This window comes from Primulina eburnea, chromosome 13 (genome assembly GCF_022965805.1).
Source record: "Primulina eburnea isolate SZY01 chromosome 13, ASM2296580v1, whole genome shotgun sequence".
Classification (NCBI taxonomy): domain Eukaryota; kingdom Viridiplantae; phylum Streptophyta; class Magnoliopsida; order Lamiales; family Gesneriaceae; genus Primulina; species Primulina eburnea.
The window spans coordinates 30,254,974-30,273,427 of record NC_133113.1 but is presented as its reverse complement, the minus strand read 5'-3'; the positions used below and the strand labels follow the sequence as shown (position 1 = coordinate 30,273,427).

Sequence of the window (18,454 nt, the reverse complement as noted above, 5' to 3'; positions counted from 1 at the left end):
GTGAATATACTTATTGTACTTTGAATAACCGTTTTTTTATTAACGATATCGTGAAAAATATTTATTACTAAAATTACTAAACCAAATATTTCAAAATTATATGAATAAATAACATTTTTTTTACGTATATGTAAATATATATTATAATTAATTTTAATGATATCTTTATAAAAATTACGAAAGGCATATATGAAACAAGAAATATATAAAAAAAAAAGATGTGAGAATAATGAAGTTATAAGATTAAATTTTCATTTATAATGAAGTGACATTGTATACATTGATTTGAATTACAATCATTTCACAAATATATATTATCATTTTTTATAGCTCAATTTGTGTATCAAACAGATGAGTCTTTATGAAGGAAAACGAATTAGACTTGAATCTTTGTTTTTTGAAATATCATTTCAGTTAATAAATTTTCAAATATAGAGATCATTTAATGAATTTAAATAATACGTGCTTCACGTGCAACACATGTGTTACTTACTAGTATATTAAAACAAGTTGATCAGAGTTTGAATAATAATCTATAAATAAGCAATAATGTTCTACAATTTTCTTTTAAATGATATATTTTATTGTATTGTTATAAATGTAGACTGTTATATGATCTTTTTTTTTTTTTACAATAATATATTTGCTAACGAATTGGTTTAGGTCCAAAACGAATCAGGTTCTATAAGACGCGACCCATCACCCAATTCCAAACCCGTTCGTTCAAATAACAACTTAACTAGACTCATTGTCATCTCTAACCGATAAAAGAAGGTTCGTTACGAGGAATTTATATAGAATACTTTCAAGTCTTTAATTAGGATCAATACATGTTCGTGCATGATAGAATCAGGCACCAACACCAGTGCCAATTTCATCAAATCATACCATATCACTCAAATACTTAGGTCATTCATAGTATTATTGACTTGAACAACGAGGGGACTCCTCACACGATGGAAACCGTCGGACCAAGTAATCGAACCAAAATCATATCTCCCTCCGCTGTTTTTCAATGGTTTCAATGTCACGAAGTATGTTATTTCTTCTCTGAAAGCAGAAAATATCAAGATTTCTGGCCAGACCATGACCTCGACCCCATTCGGATTCACGATGCTAACGAAATATATCGTTGTCTTCTTGTGCCCAACGTTACGGACTGTCCGCTTAATAGTGGTCTCCTGTTTGAGATTAAGAACGGTGATCGAAGGGTAATTTATGTTCCAGTTTGGTTGGTATTTGCTCGGGCATCTCGTGCATGTGTCGGTCATGACCAAGGATCGTATTTGTTCGTCGGTGTAGTTTATGTTGCAGAGAAAAACGATGTAGTCTTTTGCTGTCATATCGTAGATTAGTCCCGGATCTAAGGCCTTCACTGGATTTATGTGGCCAGCACCTATGTCAAAGGGATCAGCAGATTTTGTTGTTCCTTCAACTGATATTGCCTCACCAGTTATGTCAGCATTGTAAGCTGTGTAATCAAATTAATATGTCAATCCCAATACGTAAAAGTACCGTAGAACTATTCTAGCTAGCCACAGCACAAAAGTCGTTGGTTACCAGTGGTCATGATAGCGGATCTAATAGCAGCAGGGGACCAGAGTGGATGCGCGGATTTAAGGAGTGCGACGACACCGGAGACATGAGGGCAAGCCATGGATGTCCCCGAGTCGAATTTCCAGGCGACTGAGCTATTATCAAATTCAAATATTGATATTAATGGAGGAATACGTGGAGGCCATGCTGCCAATACGTTGCTCCCTGGTGCACTAATATCTGGCTGCATCCATGCATCATACGAAATAATTCGTTGTATAAGTTTGATCATATACATATTAATATATGATAACTTGAAGATTATATATACACAGGGTGCATAGTAATATATCACCTTCAGAAAATCTGGAGAAATTGAGCTTGGCCCTCGAGAAGAAAATTCCGAAACCACCGGTGCCGCTGGTGAACTTTTAAAGGCCGTTTCACTTGGAAAGATCCGCACTGTTATGTCACTTCATTGCGCATATATTTCATTCAAAAAATCAGATTTTTTTTAGTATATATTTATGTTATGAATCAAGCAATACACACAAAGTTTTGCATGATATGTTTGATTGATCATCAGTTATTATGAAGAATAGGCAAATAATGACTGATTAAATCTATAAACTTTTTAACTATGCGTGATACTTTGTAAATCAAATGCAAATATGCAATACGTCATTCTTGAATATTTTTGAAAGTTTGGCATACGTGCATGGAATATCACGGGTTCTCGAGCTAGTAAATTTTGTCCTAATTGACTAACTCACTCGGCTGATCGGTAGATTTTGGTGCCTTGAATGACATCCATGCGTACGACGGGGATTATACTGAGAGCCGCAACCGGCCTGGTTAATGGTTGCACGCATATGAGTGCCGATGCATCGGCTAGATATGCTGCGTACTCTGCATCTTCACAATCGAGTCCTCCATCGGCCACGAAACAGACGAGGACCATACCCGATACATAAGTATTGTTCCAGGCTTTTTCTGTACAACTCCTATATACGTGCATATACACATCCAGTTAAAACAAGGCAACTTTCAATTGATAACACAATATGAATATTATTTGAGAGGGGGTCGATCAAATGGCATACGTACCCGCCTTTGAAATAATCTATGGCTTTTGCTAATTTTCCACTGATGTGGTTGCGTATCAAACCTTCACCCTGCACAGCCATGACAATGGATTATAATATGTATAGGTACGGTATGTTTTAGTACGGTCAGTGAGATGCTACTAGTGGACGCACAGTAAAATAGCGGCTGTCGTCATCATCCAAAAGGATCTTGGTCGGAAAAGTTCGATCCATGGTGGAAGAAGCAACACAGATGCTCCATGGATTAACATTCACCACAAGGCCCGGATCCGGGCCGCTGTTACCCGCTGAAAATATCACACTCACACCCAATTGCATGGCATGAAACGAGCCAATATCAAAATCTGATGCAAAGAATTCCTGCAACGGTGGCCTACTTCTACCAATAGATGCCGATATAATATGTACTCCATCGCATAACGCGTCATTGAAAGCTGCCAAAACGTCTTCTTCCCTGCACTTTGCTTCGTGACTTACGTTCCAACATACTTTGTAAACTGCGAGCCTAGCCCTGGGGGCTCCTCCTCGTGCAATCCCCCGTGCAAAACCGTATAAACTAGCATTTTTCACTCTCGATCCTACTGCTGTTGAAGCCGTGTGTGTTCCATGCCCAACAGCGTCACGAGGTGATACATATTCGAAATTTTTTGTCTTATTAATCTTCCCAAATTCTTTCTCGAATCCTCTGAGGTAATAACGTGCTCCTATGAGTTTCTTGTTGCAATGCTTTTTGGGATTAAACTCTTCCCCTGCGACACATTCTCCCTTCCAATGCTTTGGTATAGGTCCCATCCGTGGTTCCTCCTTGAAGCTAGGAGATTCTGGCCAGATACCTTAAATTTTTCCATACCAATTTACGAGCCAATTTCATACAATAATAGTATTGAATTATATATGAGTATCAAGAAAAAATGTTTCTACTTCTATCATTGTCGTGGCCCATGGGACTACCTGAGTCAAAAACTCCAACAATGATATCATCACCATATGCAAGTTGTAGTGGAGTTCCTTCACTTTGATCCAGGGTAAGACCCATAAAATCCCAGCTTCTTGTTGTATGCATCTGCAGTGTTTTGCTCTTGAACACAGAGATAACTCCTCTTGTATCTGCATCATTAAGACACATACATACATACATATATATTACACACACATGGATAGATTATGATGAGCACTTTTGTGTATATATCATGTTGCATGATAACTTCTTCATATCCTGGGTGTGCATGTGATGTATTGGGCCATAATCCGAACAAAAGAGCACATGCCGGATCGACAGACTATTCTATGTCACGACTTACGAGTAAGAAATCTCAAAGTTATATATTGTGATCACTCCACCACATATTGTGGAACCTATGCAGTACAATATGCACATGCAACTGCTTGATCTACACATGCTTAGATGATAGATTCACACAAAGATTTTAGTGTTTGGGAGCTTGTTACTGCGTACTCTTTAGAGCCGTTGCTTGCCTTGCATCAAGAGTCGCAGCAAAGCCTGAGAACGCGCGGTTGTAGCTGTAGATGATGGCTTCCTCTGCTTTTTCTTTGCTAAATAAGTATAATTGGGGTTAGAAAAAGTTGACAAAAGGCGTGTTAATCTGAGAAATCAGAAAAATGTTGGATATGATTAAGGGACCTTTGAAAGACAACAGCGAGAAGCTGAATATGATATTCCGTCGCAACCAAAGGATCATGGTTTTGACTGTTGTGACCTAAGTAGACAATGTGAACCTGTGAGAAACATGAAGCAAACAAATTCAAAATGAGACCAAGTTTAATATATAGTTGAAGCACAAAATTATGTAGGCGATATATATATAAGCGACTTAATTACATGACTAGTAGATGTTGAGTGAATCGAATGAAGTAAAAGTAAGAGGGACGACAGAGTCAAAAAACCATGAAAAGAAGTAGCCATTGCCTCAGTGCACAAAAGCATGGGGGAGAATATCGAATGAAGAGGTATATAAATAGGGAAAATAAATTAGGCTGACTGGTGTTTTAGTACACCTACCTTTCATGTAATTACTATGACAACACTTTCCTCCCAACTAAAAAATAACCTTTACTCCTCCCACTCTCATTTCTTCTGCATATACGCATTCGTATAATTCATGTGAGTTTCATTAATTTTTAAAGGAAAGGCATTTGCATCTGCATTTTTTTGGTCTTAGAATTGGTACCGACAAAGAACAGGGGATTGTCACCCAAAATGGAGCTAAAAAGGTTAACATATGCCCTTCTGAGCTGATCACCTCTGGAAGCCAAAAGTACATAAAATTTATCAGCATGAAAAAAATGGAAATTTTACTCATTTCTAGGGAGCCCTTTACTTTGTTTTTATTTTATAACCAAAATTACTTTCCTCGACTCCTGAGAACACTTCAACGGTCAAGGTTGATACTAAACCTACCAATAGACCCAACATGAATTAGTGACAATCAAGTGGCATCATACACCTATCTATTTTAGGCTATTTCTATGTTTTTCTACTTTTTGAGGCTAGCTAGAATCAAACACTTACCACTTAGGAGTAACAAATTAAAATGCATATCACATATAATAGGTGTAGCCTGCACTCATGGGCATTTTCCAGTATTGTCCTCCACGAATACATCTATAGGCCAGATTATGAGTGTCTACTACAATATGTTTACGTGTTGCTCTGATCATGAATATGATCAAACCCAAGTCACGATTTAGTTATACTTCCATAATCAGCAGTCTGCTTTAGTACATATTGCATCAAGATGCACTTTTTTGCAACAATCCTAGACATCTAAGAATCGCCCCACACAGACAATAGCTCTCACGTTACATGAAATTTATGCACCAAAAGACATCATTGTCTAGATAGCTAGATTTTTTTTCCCCCTTGAATTAAGCGTCTTGCGTTGCACAATCGCTCTGCATTCTTTTACGGCACGCTAATTTTCAACTTGCAAGAATGAACTACACATCATTGAGCCTACAAGCGAAATGTTTTGCTTTAGTTTGTGAGGTTCCTTCTTGTGGAGTGGTGTGATTTCATTTCATATACGTTCATAATGATCTAATCGAAGTGATCCTACGTACGCAAGCAGTTAGCTTGTGTGAGCATTAACTTTTACTGCAAGCCTAAAATTGTCTGTCTCAATTCATTTCTATTAAGGTAATTTTTTTTATCATATTGCAACTGCTAACTGATATATGAAATCATATCTATAGCTTTATGATTAAGAATATGCATTTGGCTTGAATCTTGATACTGTTTTTCGAAGGTAATCTTTGCATTGCTCAGCATTGCACTTTTTAATGCAACCAGAGAAAACTTTGTACTGAACTAAAAGGACTAAAAATCCTGCTCTCCTACTCAGATGTTAGAATAGGTTACTTGACATAACAGTTTTCTACTTTTATGTAAATGAAATTGTATACCTCAGCACCTGAGGCACAGTACAAATCTAGCCACTTCAAATTCAACTAACAGTTAATCAACTGAATGCTGCATATCTTGGAGAATCTAAGGTTCTTATGCAACATGCAAATGTGATCATTCAAATGATATTTTGCTCATGAAAATGGGATTCTTCAAGAAAGTTACCACTGGTCCAAAAACGGGCGGAGCCAGGAGAGTCTATTGCATCTTGGTATTTGCTGCTAGCTACAAGTATGCATTCATGTATGTCTGTATCTAATACATTACACTCAAACTTAACAAAACAGAGAGGAACTATTCATGTACATATTAAGTATATCTGGAGGGAGGAAGCATCCATGCTGGTAATGAGCTAGATTTGTGCAAATTAAAAGTTCGGTTCGCTTAAACTGACTTGACCAAACTAGGGAAATCAGCTATAAATTTATAAAAACTTGTCAGTCAGTTTCAGCTCAGTTTCGATTATTTTCTTCCAAACCAATGTTTAAAAGAAATTTGTCTTATTCAATTCTTGAATTTGAGTTCCCTTGTATATATATATATATATATATATTCACCACTTTATATACGTTTCCTTTTATTTTTTTCTTCATTTATTTGCGATGTAAAATATAGTAATAAGAGAATGAATAAAAAGAGAGAAAACAAATAATTATGTAGGTCCTATTACCGACAGGTAGCCATGGCAAAATGCCCTGAGACTAAAATTAATTTTATTTAACAATATCATAATTTGTAGTAATCTTTTGATAATCTATACTATCTATACTTCTATACTATATTATTAAGTGTGAGGACATGATAATAACTACCTAGAGAAGACACCGACTTTTTTTTTCCAAACACTTTTGTTTTTTGTTTTTTTTTTTATTTCAACCATTCAAATATCAATTTAGTTCCTCTATAATTTATCAAATTTCACTTTAGTCCATCGATAATGATAAAAAAGATTGTACACGCACGCATCGTGTGTACAGAGTAACTACTATATACGAAGCATCTAACTCATGAATGAAAAAAAGAGGGAATAAAACGACTCGAAGGGGACTAAAGACAATTAGACAAAACAAAGCATATATAATAACGTTTAAGGAATTAATTAATGTCCATTTAACAATCAACATCATCATATCCATGGCCATCATAAGACCATGTTCTCCTTCTCCCACGCTTCCAAAACCTCCTATCGAAGGGCTATGTTTCCTTTAAATATTTTGGTTCAATTTACTTTTGAAATAAGAGCATGTTCAAGGTTGAAGTTTGTAACTCCACTGATAACTTCATTTCAAGATATATCTTTAAATATGATTTTTTTTTTATTTCATTAAATAACTTTTTATTTTAAAACAAAATAATTAAAATAAAATTTAAAAAATAAAATTACACATAATTAAGATATTTTATAGTTTTTCTGATTTATTTGTTTTTTTTTTACAATTTTTAAAAATTTAAAATCAATTTTCATTTGTTAAAAATTATATCATGACCAAAAAAATCTTGTCGTCCAATTTTTTTAAAAATAAATAATGAGAAAAGAGATAGATCGTTCACTACGTAATGACCAGATCTAGGGGTGAGTATTCGGTCGGTTCGATTAGTGACGGAATCGAACCGAACCGAAATATTTAGCTATAACCAAACCGACCATATAGTAGAATTATGATTGATTTTTAAATTAAAAATTAAAATATATATAAAATTTATTAAAAATTTTATTTATTATATCGGTTAATTTGATTAACCGATTTCAGAATTTTGAAAATCGTAACCGAACTGAATTAACCGATATAATAGATTAGAAAACACACACACCTTAAATTTAATTATTTTAGGGAACAAACACAAATATTGAACAATAAATTATATCAATAAATCGTTTATTTTTTTAAAATAAATACTGTTACAAACTAATGTAAAATTAATATTAAATTAAAAGATGCATTTTTGTATTATTATAACTAGTTATCTAGAATGATCTCTTTACAAGGAGGTGTGTTGAATTTGGGTACTTATGGGGAAACCGGCCCGGCCCATCACTGAACCTCCCGCCCGGCCCATCACTGTGAGGACCGCGTAAATGGCAATTTTGCAGTTAAATAAAAATTCGAAGTCGCTGATGAAGACTGGCGGATCGCATAAACAAAAAGAACCATCGGAACTTTTCAAACAATTTGAATTATGCTGCGATCGGAAGGGATCTTTGATTTTTAAGGTGCTTGCGTATCGGAAGTGGCTGCTGTACTAATCATCAGAGTTGAAATTTGTTGGAGCTCCGATGGAAAAATGCCGAAATATGTTGATTTGCGTATTAGTTGCATCCACGTTTCGAGCGGTGGCTGCATCGTCGACCACTTCTGATCGTCAAATCAGAACTTTTCTTCACCATCTTAATTTTCGGTGCCCGTTGTCGATCCCCTCGTCATCTACTCCATTCATGGTATTATTAGTTGTTTATTTATTGAACTTTTAGTTAGTAGTTGGTGTTTTTTCCTCCTTGTTTCTTTTGCTTCTGTAAGCTGATTTTCATCCTTTTGAGGGTTTTTCGAGGGTATCTTAATAATGATTATGATTGTCAATCGGTGCTGTAAAGCTTCTTCCTTGAGCTGAAGATTCTGGGGTAAAATATGACAATTTATGAGCTATTTCAGCCAATATAAATTTATTCTTTTTGCCGCAACCTGGTTTTGAAATCAAGATGAAAAATTCGAGTGTTTAATCTTGTTTTTGTAGAAGTACCGATATCTTTATTTAGTAGGTGTCGCGATAATTAACGTTTTGAAATAATCCGCAGTTTTCATTTGCCAAGATGGTTACTACCTGTATTCCTGACCTCCAGCTAGGGTAACTGATTTAAATGTCATGACGAAACTAGAAAGATCTCATTCATTTAAAATTTTAGAAGTAGCACCCAGCTACAAAGATGGGCTAAAATATGCTGCTCGATTAACAAAAGTGTTATCGTTAAAAAATTGAATGAAGAATTATCTCTAACAGCGGACAGTTTTTGAAAGTTTTTTTTTTCCTGGGTAAATGTTTCCGTATCTTACAACCATGATCGTGATAAAATTAATTATGCTACGCCGCTACGGGATGGCAACGCCTACACTAACCACAAGTGGTTTGGATGTTTCTTTTGTGAAACTTAAATATTAATTGGACTTTCTTTTTTTGTTTGTTTATATAGATGTGCAGCTTTATGGTTTTCTATTTTTCAACTACTCATTTATATAGTTTATGTAATTACAAGGTGGATGGAGGATCATTTGAAAAATTTATGAGCGGTGGAGAAAATAAAGGATTCACTGCTGTGCTGATTTATGCTTCCTGGTGTCCTTTCTCTAGCATCTTTTATTCGCGGTTTAGTACTCTCAGTTCCCTGTATCCGCAGATCAAACATCTTGTTATTGAGCAATCTTCAGTCATGCCTAGGTGGGTGTTTTTTTTATCAATACCGATGTGATTTATCATTGCATGCTTTCAATCTTCAAAGCGCCAGTTTTGTGCGAGATTTACCAATCCCATGATGTCTGAGGACTGTTGTAGATATATGCATTGTATATTTTCATATGTTCTGTGCCTCCTCTGGTACCTACGAAGGACTCGTTACTTCTTTGTCCCAAGAAGTCATACCTCTATAAAACTTGTAACAAATAGTGCGAACGTTGACCAAATATTCCGCCGAACATTGAGATTACCCAAGTCCAATAATGGATGACTGTTCTTTGCTGGAACTTTGCACCGTTTTAATTATTCTTGAATTTTATTTGGACCATAATGTAGTTATTTATAATTTTGTGAGTATTTTAATGACGACAGCTGCGAATATATTTTTATGGGAGTGTTTTGTGTCATCAAATAATGGATCTCCTTTTTTCATGTACTATGAATTTATCCATTCTCTGTTGAGGAGACATAAACACATGTACACCTCCAGTTGGTGTATGACCTATTTTCTGCATTTAAGTTGTAGCAATGCCTGAATTTAACTTGGTTGTTCTCTTTTTCAGTGTTTTCTCTAGATATGGAATTCATAGTGTGCCCTCACTGCTGATTGTACATCCAACAATGCGAATGAGATATCAAGGTCCAAAAGATCTCCAGTCAGTCATAAGTTTTTATAAAAGAGCTACAGGTAGCACCAGCAGTGTAATATTTGTCTTTTTCTTGCTATTGATTTGTGTTCATGGTATAGTTATTCTATCTGTTGCAACCTATGACGACTGAAGGAAAAATATCTGGGAAGCTAGCTAAATGTGTTCTCGTCCTGAACTTTGAGATCTTGGGTGATGTTCAACATTTTCCAACTTTATTCATCTGAATTTATGAGCTTGGAAGTTGACTTTTTTCAATTTGTTTCATAATCTTGTTTCTTTTGTTGGAGACATGTATGGATGAACTCATTAGATTAAATGCTACTGAGTTTTACATGCTATGAATTGCTGTTGAGAGTATATATGTGGGGCCGGGGGTCTTTCAAGCAAGATTAGAAATTAGTAACTTTTCATTTTCCATCGGCCTTGTTTGTCCTTGAAAGGAGAATCCTTGCGCTCTATGAACTTACTTTTGCTGCAACGCTTGTAAACCATGAATTATGAGCAATATTTTCAATCAAGTTTTGGATTTGATTCGTTTCCTCCTCTCATTCACAAATCCTTTCTCTGCTTAGGGTTGGACCCAGTGGTGAATTTGGCTGAAGATGAAATGAAGAATGATCTGAACTTGTTTCAGCTATGGAATGGAATGTCATTGAAGGAAAAGTTTTCGAGAGAACCGTATCTACTACTATCTATAGTGTTTGTCTTAACAAGGGCTTCTTTATATATCTTCCCAGGAATTGCATCTTGTATGAAGGCACTGTGGGTGGCATGTGTCTGTCATCTAACTCTGGGTATTTTTGGAGGGCATGTTTTACACCCAATCGACATCAAGAGAGTTTGGAGCAAGTTCAACCTGTTCAACACTAGGAACTTCCATAAAGGAGCTAGAAATGCTCGAGTCTGGGCACCATCACTGGCCTAAGTTTCCTTGTGCAAGGGTATTGCCTTTTGAGTACCTTTTATGCCAGTCTTCTACTCGTTCTGAAACAGATGAGCTGTAGAATTCGATGTATCATTAAGCGACAAGACAAACAACCACCGTACTTCGGTTTTATTTCACCTCTACTAAGCTTTAGTCCGGTAGCCTAGGAATTTTTTTTCCCACATATGCACTCGATTGTACAGCGTGCAAGTGAATGGACAGAAGTCCCACGAAGCTGTCCAATTCTTGGGGTTGGGATTTTGCTTTTTGGTGACTTGGGCAATTGAAAAGAATATCCTCCGATAGAACTATATCATTGATTTGCTAAGGAATGGGATATTTACTGGAACACAATTTTAAAAAATCCCCAGCGGGGATATTTTGCAAAGGCGGGATTGTCTGAAAATCGATTGATGCTAAACCCGAATGTGATATTTCTGTTTTTCATTCGTGAAAAGAATGTTTTTTGATATGACAACGGTTCTTGAGAAATATTTGGTGTCATTTCTCAATCATTGGTGTATACGAATAAAAACGAACGACGTTTGAATTTTGGCACAAAAATAATTTTAAAAAGAAAAAAACAATGAGTGTATTTTGTATTATATTAATTTGGTAACTCTCTTTATGTGAGAGAGAGAATGAAAGATTTGAGACATAGTGATTAATAACAAAAAGACAAATTGTAAATAACGTTAACCATGCAATGGGCAATAAAATATCAGTACTCATGGATATAAATATAGATATATTATATATGTATATATACTAAGTTTTTACCGTTTTATCCTGAGAAACAAGACACTCATTGTAATCCTCTGTTCCATTCAATAGTTTCTCAACTATTCCTTCTATTACTTGCCTCATTTATCATATTATTCGGTGACAACATTCAGCTCCACCTCCCCCACAATCTAATCACTTTGTACTAAGATTTTACTATGTCTGTCATTACATATTGGGAAACAGATGTCCATCGTAATTCTCAAAGCATCGCTTTCTGTTACAAGCCTCGATTTCATTTTGTACTCAGCTTTCTTGCATTCTCTCTTTTCAAGTTCCTCGAGTTGTTTCTAGCTCTGAGTTTACACTGCAGGATCGGTGTCACTGATTAACCGGCTCCCTTCGATTCGTACTAGAAGACAAATCTTTATTGTTTACTTTTGAGTTTATCTTGTATACTGCAGCCCATTGATTTATCCGTTCATCTCGAATCTTACTTTCCAATTTATATTGGCTAACAAAACTCTCTGGATAACACTACACATACTCAGAACCAACGTTTAAAAATAAGAAGTATCGAGATCAGGCATTAGTCGGAAGGCAGGTATAAAAAAGTATTTTTAATTGAAGATTAGATTTTTTGAAGTTTTGGTTTTACGAGTCAGGATCGAAGTATAAATAATAAGTATTTTTTAATAAAGATTAGGTTTTTCAGGTTCTTTCGACGTATATTAAGCTAACAAGAGATCTACGGATACTTGTGTTTTACACTCTGATCGACTTATACTCACTTTCTCTTGTCTCCATTGTGTCTTCCACTAATTTCAGGCCTAACGACAGATGAGATAATGCATAAACAACATAAATTTAAGGCCAAATATATAAAAACATATTGGAACAATCGTAACGTTAAGTGGAAAAATGCGATTCTAAAATCTATAAGTTTGTGTTTACTAAGATTGGAGATGCGGCTTCTGTTTTGAAGAAAAAAAAGAAAATCATAGTTTCACATGAGACTATTGCCCAACTATTAACTCGATTTCCCAGAAACACGATGCCTTTCTTGGCACATTGAACTGCAAGTGCCCAATCGCTGATTCCAACTGAGCTCATCTTGCTGAACATTTGATTAATCGTTTTTTTCTCAAACACAGTTACATAAATAAAACTCACAAAATTCCAAGCTACCTAAAGTCCAAGTCTGCCGACAAAATTTTCCAGTATAAGCTGCAACTTCTAGAGATCGTGAAACACATTCATCAGTTCTTCTCAACGCTCCTTGTGCTTAGTAACCGTAGCCTGAACGAAAAGGGTAGACACAAAGTTTAGTGACCTCACTTGTTTCAATAAAGAATGAATATGTACTGGAGTTGTAGAGGTGTTTGTTACAACTAAAAATGCATACCTGAATTGTCCATTGGGTTCCCTGCAGCAACTGGCTCAGGCTCCTTGATCTCGACAACTACACAATCTGACATCAAAAACGTCTTCGCCACAGATGATGCATGTTCTAAGCAACATCTGACCACCTGCATCAAATAGATGGAAACTCATCAAGCTTCAGAAAATATTAAAATTAGAATTCAGGACAACCGAGGCATGAAAAGGATCCACAGAAGTTTGAAGAACAATAGTTAAACATCACAGCTCCTTCCAAAAGATTAAACAAAACAGCTGGTTGAAAGAGAGCTGGGTTGTAAAGTTAAGACAGCTAAATTCATCACGCCTCAATGACAATCCAGAACCACTGTGGCATTGTTAGGTGCATACATCTCAGTTTACAGCTATAATAATGCTATACGAAACTCTAGGAAGAAAGATCCCAACATCAAGGACAGAAATATCTTGTATCTTCCTCGTCAGGAAGACAGCAACCAATCATTACATAAATCACATCATTCATCATATTGGACTTTTTTAAAAGCACTCGTCTTTCTCAAGCTGGAGAAAGTTTTTATATCTTCAGATAATTTTAAATTCCCCTCTTCGTTTTTCCCAAAGAATTATTTCAGTTGATTGTAGCTGCTAAACGCAAGATTGGATTTGTGGAAGCGATCGAGTAAAACATCTTACCTTAGTTGGATCTATTATCCCAGCAGCCATTAGGTCTTCGTATTGTCCAGTAGCAGCGTTGTACCCATATTTAGGATTGTCACTAGATAGCACCTGAGACACAAGCCAAGATCAAAAATCTGAGTTTGGCTGTGGTATGTAGTCACAGAAGATTGTGTTCACGTGTGTCCACGTGAGTGCAAGTGCGAAAGGAAAATCCAATGAAACTATTCTGTTTTTTAATCCACTGAGCAGACCACGGCTAATCAATTTCATGTACCTTCTCACTAACAACACTTCCATTAACACCAGCATTTTTTGCTATCAATTTCAATGGGTAACTCAAAGCTCTTTTGACAATGTCTGCTCCAACCTGCAAAATTGAAATAGAATAAATCATAAGTTAAAACCTTCATGATGATGCAAATACAGCGGTGATAAAATCGGCACCCTTCTATGAAATCTAGTGTCATCCAACATCATTTCACAAAAAATAACACACAGTCACGAACAAAAGACAAGGGCACAACAACAGAAACATATTCTTTAGAAATCATAGGACGAGATGTATATAAAAAAATTCTGGTCCCAAGCTGCAAATCACTATCTATCTAAAATATGTTAAAAATATGTATAAAAAAAGATACTTCAATTATCCAGTGAAGGAAATAAATGTTAGGTTTAGGGACAAACTGTTTATTAGGCTTTTAATGTGAATAAAAGAACAGGTGATTTAAGAGGCAAGATATATGTGATTTAAGAAGTAAGATATATACGTGTATGCGCGTGCACATATTCCCTTTAGTTTCCAAAAAAATCTCTAAATTCCCAATGATATCAGACATGGTCCATACACATATCTGCACAACGTGTTCCTTCATTTTTTATTTAATTATGGGACAAGACACATAGCACGTCGGACATGTAACCAATACGTCCAAGAATGCACGTGTGCTACATTTGAGTCCAACATCGTGCAACATATTTTGTAAAGTATCTGTGCACAGTGCACTATAGTTTTCAAATAGTAAAATTATAGAATTCCTACCTTCTCCTCGTCATTTTCAAGAGTTTCCTTAAAAGCATCAACCTTGGATGCAAGCCTCAGCAATGTGCATCCACCTCCAACAACAATTCCTTCCTCAACAGCTGCCTGTGAGTTAATTAAATGAATAATATTAGACACGCACCCAAACCACTAGAGACTCAGAGAATGGCATTCAAACTTGATCGATGCTGCTTACCTTTGTTGCATTGAGAGCATCTTCTACTCTGAGCTTCTTCTCCTTCAGTTCAGTTTCAGTCTGTGCTCCAACCTAAAAGTCAAGTTGTATAGTGAAGATGCTGCCAGGGTATGATTCAGCCTTTCTCACATAAATTAGGTAATTCTTTCATTGAAGATGATGCAAATTATAATAATTCATTCATTGAAGATGATGTTGCCAGGGTATGACTCAACATTTCTCATAAAATTGTCGCATTGAAGATGATGTAAAAGTCCTTTATCAAAAATAACCTGGATCACAGCAACACCTCCTGAAAGCTTTGCAATTCTTTCATTCAGCTTTTCCTTTTCGTAATCTTGCTCTGCCACCTGCTCGAAATATAATACACCGGCAAGTCATTCAGACGAGCATTCGGCAAAGTCCACAAAGCAGTGGACATGCAGGCAAACAGACACACCTCAATAAGATTTTTAATCTGAGCCACACGTTTATTGACAGCTTCCTGAGTGCTTCCATCACCAATTATTGTTGTATAATCCTTCGTCAATACCACCTTGGCAGCATGGCCCAAAACATCCTTGTCTGCCTTGTCTAAAGTTAGCCCAATCTCGTCCCTGATCACAGTTGCTGAATCAAGAATAGACTTTCTTAGTTAATAAAGAGCACACATAACTCACAAGATGTGCATATATAAAGCAAGAAAAAAAATCAAATAAAGTTACCTCCTGTCAAAATTGCAATGTCATCGAGATACTGACTCTTTCTTTCACCAAAACCAGGAGCTTTGAGAGCAGCAACCTTCAGCGCTCCCCTAAGTTTGTTCACAACGAGAGTTCCCAGAGCTTCTTGTTCTATATCTTCAGCAACTATTAGGATAGGATATCCACCTCTGATAGCTTCTTCCAGGACATTTATAAGATCTCTTGCATTGGTTATTTTCTTGTCGACCAGTAATAACTACAATAGCAAATCCAATTGCCAGGCAAGAAAAATGTTTAGCATCACTTCTTGAACATCAAAAAGCTTTCCTGCAAAAAAGATATATATATATATATATATATATATATATATATATTCCTACCTTGCAGTTCTCAAATTCAACAGCCATTTTCTCACTATCCGTGACAAAATATGGAGATATGTAACCACGATCAAACTGCATTCCTTCAACAACATAAAGACTATTTTCTGCACTTTTTCCCTCTTCAAGAGTCACAACACCTTTCCTACCAACTTTGCTCAATGCTTCAGCTATCATATTCCCTACTTCATAGTTATTTCCAGCACTCACAGCAGCAACGTCTGCAAGCTCGCTATCTTCCACCTGCAATGGATCATTTGTTTCACTGTCATAGCATTCATTTCTCAGCCATCTATTGACTTATCAACAATTACACCAAAGAAATTCTTCCCCACACATCAATTGAGACTGCTAGAACACAAATATAGATTACCTCCTTTGACATTAACTTCAGCTCAGACACCAAGGCCTTGGCAGTCTTTTCAATTCCTCTAGTGATAAGGACAGGATTTGCACCAGCTGCTACTACCTGAAGTCATGGATAGAAGTGCATAAAGAATTTATTGAGTCCATTTAAAAATAGTCAAGGAGACCTATAAGCATAAAATGCTCAGACATACCTTGACACCTTCAGCGATCAGACCCTGAGCAAGAACAACAGATGTTGTTGTTCCATCCCCAGCCAAGTCATTAGTCTTCGCAGCAGCTTGCCTCACCAATTTAGCACCAATGTTCTCCACAGGATCCTCTAACTCAACCTATATGTGCATCCACACAATGATTTCACATAAACCAAACATAACTCTTGAAAAGATACAAGTTCAAAGAAAACATAAGCACGGCCTGTTTTGTACGTTTATATTAGTTACAGCCTGGAAAATCAATCGGTTAACATCTCAATGCCAATATGAAAATATGGCTCCAAAGGCACCAGTTCACTATAATAAGTTCAATGATTGGCATGCAGGACAAGGTGCAAAAAAGAGTAACCTCAGGCACTTCAGCAATCACCAGTACAATATCCAAAATGAAATCAAGAAGAGCATGGCCAATTTGCACACTCATTTACTATCCCATAATATCAGACATACCGAAACCAAAAAGAGTGCATGACTCGTGTACCTCTCTGGCCACTGTCACTCCATCATTAACAATTTTTGGGGCACCATACTTGCTTTCAAGGACTACATTCCTTCCTTTCGGTCCAAGAGTGACACCAACAAGATCTGCAAGTTTGTTAACCCCATTCTAACAACAAGAGAACCATCAATCAATAGCCATTCAGGTAAAGACATCTTCATTCTTCAATAAGGTAAGAAAAAACTTCACCTACTCACCTGCAATTTCTTTATAGCTGAGCCATCCTTGTTGAAAAGCAATTCCTTTGCAGCAGCTGTCACTTGAAAAGAACGTGATCTCCGTAGAAGGCTCTTCTGTCTCCCAAGTGAACCAGAAGATATAGAAGCAAGCGAGGAAAACCTAGCAGATGAACCAGTGAGCTTCTCATCCATCACCCGGTTTCCCGGAGCAGCCATGGAACCAATAGAAGCAAAAGTTGATGCCATTTGCTCCTTACGCCTGGCATGGGGAAGGGTAAAAGATGTGTTATTTCCAAATGTATGCCTCAGATTATAACACCAGCAAGTTTTGTCAATGCAGAGCAATGCCAAGGCAAGAAGGTTCCAACATGCTATACAGAAATGAAGTGTTCAATCTATCGATAATCACATCTCTACTCAAAAGAACCAGTCAAGAAACAAACTCCATTGATAAAAAAACTAATGACTACAAGATCACACTAGCTCAATTTTCATGAATCAAAGCAGAATCTATCTAAAAATAAATATAAGTATCATTATCACTGTCTCAATTTTCCAAAAAAGTAAAACCCAATATTAAAACAGCATCACCTTCAAAATTCAGAACCCATAAATTAATTTACCATAGAAACCGATTAGATTGCTCACCGGAAGATGAATGAAGAATTGGAAGCTAGGTTTGCGGTAGTAGCTGAAGAATATGTGGGATACGTAGTTGGCGAACAACAAGAAGAGGGTTTATGTAGAGTGGTAGCCAAAGCGGATAGAGTAGATATTTTTTTGGTCCTTGATCTCAATCAATCTTAGCCGTCCATATTCTTTTATTGATGGAACGGGAACACACTAGAAATTCTGCACACAGAGTGCGTTTAGGGACGTAAATGAATCAAATTTTTAGTGAGTTATTTGAAGTTCGATTCGATAAAAGTTCGTTTGAGCTCGATTAATGAGGCTCGTTAAGATAAACAAATCAAACTCAAGCTTCACAGTATTCGGCTCGTTAGCTCGTGAACATGTTCGTTGGTAAG

General features: G+C 36.3%; 3 protein-coding genes across 4 annotated transcripts; 1 reads left to right on the top strand and 2 right to left on the bottom strand.

The window, feature by feature from the left end:
• Positions 1-896: 896 nt before the first annotated feature.
• Positions 897-4,192, bottom strand: LOC140810465 (subtilisin-like protease SBT3.18). The gene is made up of 8 exons (XM_073168319.1): positions 4,099-4,192; positions 3,594-3,749; positions 2,796-3,475; positions 2,644-2,711; positions 2,310-2,540; positions 1,892-2,009; positions 1,561-1,780; positions 897-1,471 (listed from the first exon to the last, which is right to left on the bottom strand). The coding sequence occupies exons 2-8, from the start codon at positions 3,703-3,705 to the stop codon at positions 897-899; spliced, it is 2,004 nt and encodes a 667-aa protein (XP_073024420.1). The 5' UTR covers positions 3,706-3,749; positions 4,099-4,192.
• A 3,978-nt stretch (positions 4,193-8,170) lies between these two features.
• Positions 8,171-11,353, top strand: LOC140809767 (5'-adenylylsulfate reductase-like 5). Its single transcript, XM_073167484.1, has 4 exons — positions 8,171-8,503; positions 9,314-9,495; positions 10,074-10,198; positions 10,733-11,353. Exons 1-4 carry the CDS (start codon positions 8,342-8,344, stop codon positions 11,083-11,085), a joined length of 822 nt encoding a protein of 273 aa, XP_073023585.1. The 5' UTR covers positions 8,171-8,341; the 3' UTR covers positions 11,086-11,353.
• A 1,301-nt stretch (positions 11,354-12,654) lies between these two features.
• Positions 12,655-18,265, bottom strand: LOC140809765 (ruBisCO large subunit-binding protein subunit beta, chloroplastic). Of its 2 annotated transcripts, none has more exons than XM_073167482.1 (15): positions 18,075-18,265; positions 17,445-17,685; positions 17,230-17,355; positions 16,728-16,865; positions 16,541-16,636; positions 16,168-16,410; positions 15,809-16,043; positions 15,544-15,713; positions 15,377-15,454; positions 15,105-15,176; positions 14,909-15,013; positions 14,141-14,233; positions 13,882-13,974; positions 13,214-13,337; positions 12,655-13,107 (listed from the first exon to the last, which is right to left on the bottom strand). In XM_073167482.1, the coding sequence occupies exons 2-15, from the start codon at positions 17,670-17,672 to the stop codon at positions 13,094-13,096; spliced, it is 1,815 nt and encodes a 604-aa protein (XP_073023583.1). In that variant the 5' UTR covers positions 17,673-17,685; positions 18,075-18,265; the 3' UTR covers positions 12,655-13,093. The 2 variants fall into 2 exon arrangements, with proteins under 2 accessions (XP_073023583.1, XP_073023584.1); XM_073167483.1 differs by lacking the exon at positions 18,075-18,265 and adding an exon at positions 18,050-18,067.
• Positions 18,266-18,454: the final 189 nt, after the last annotated feature.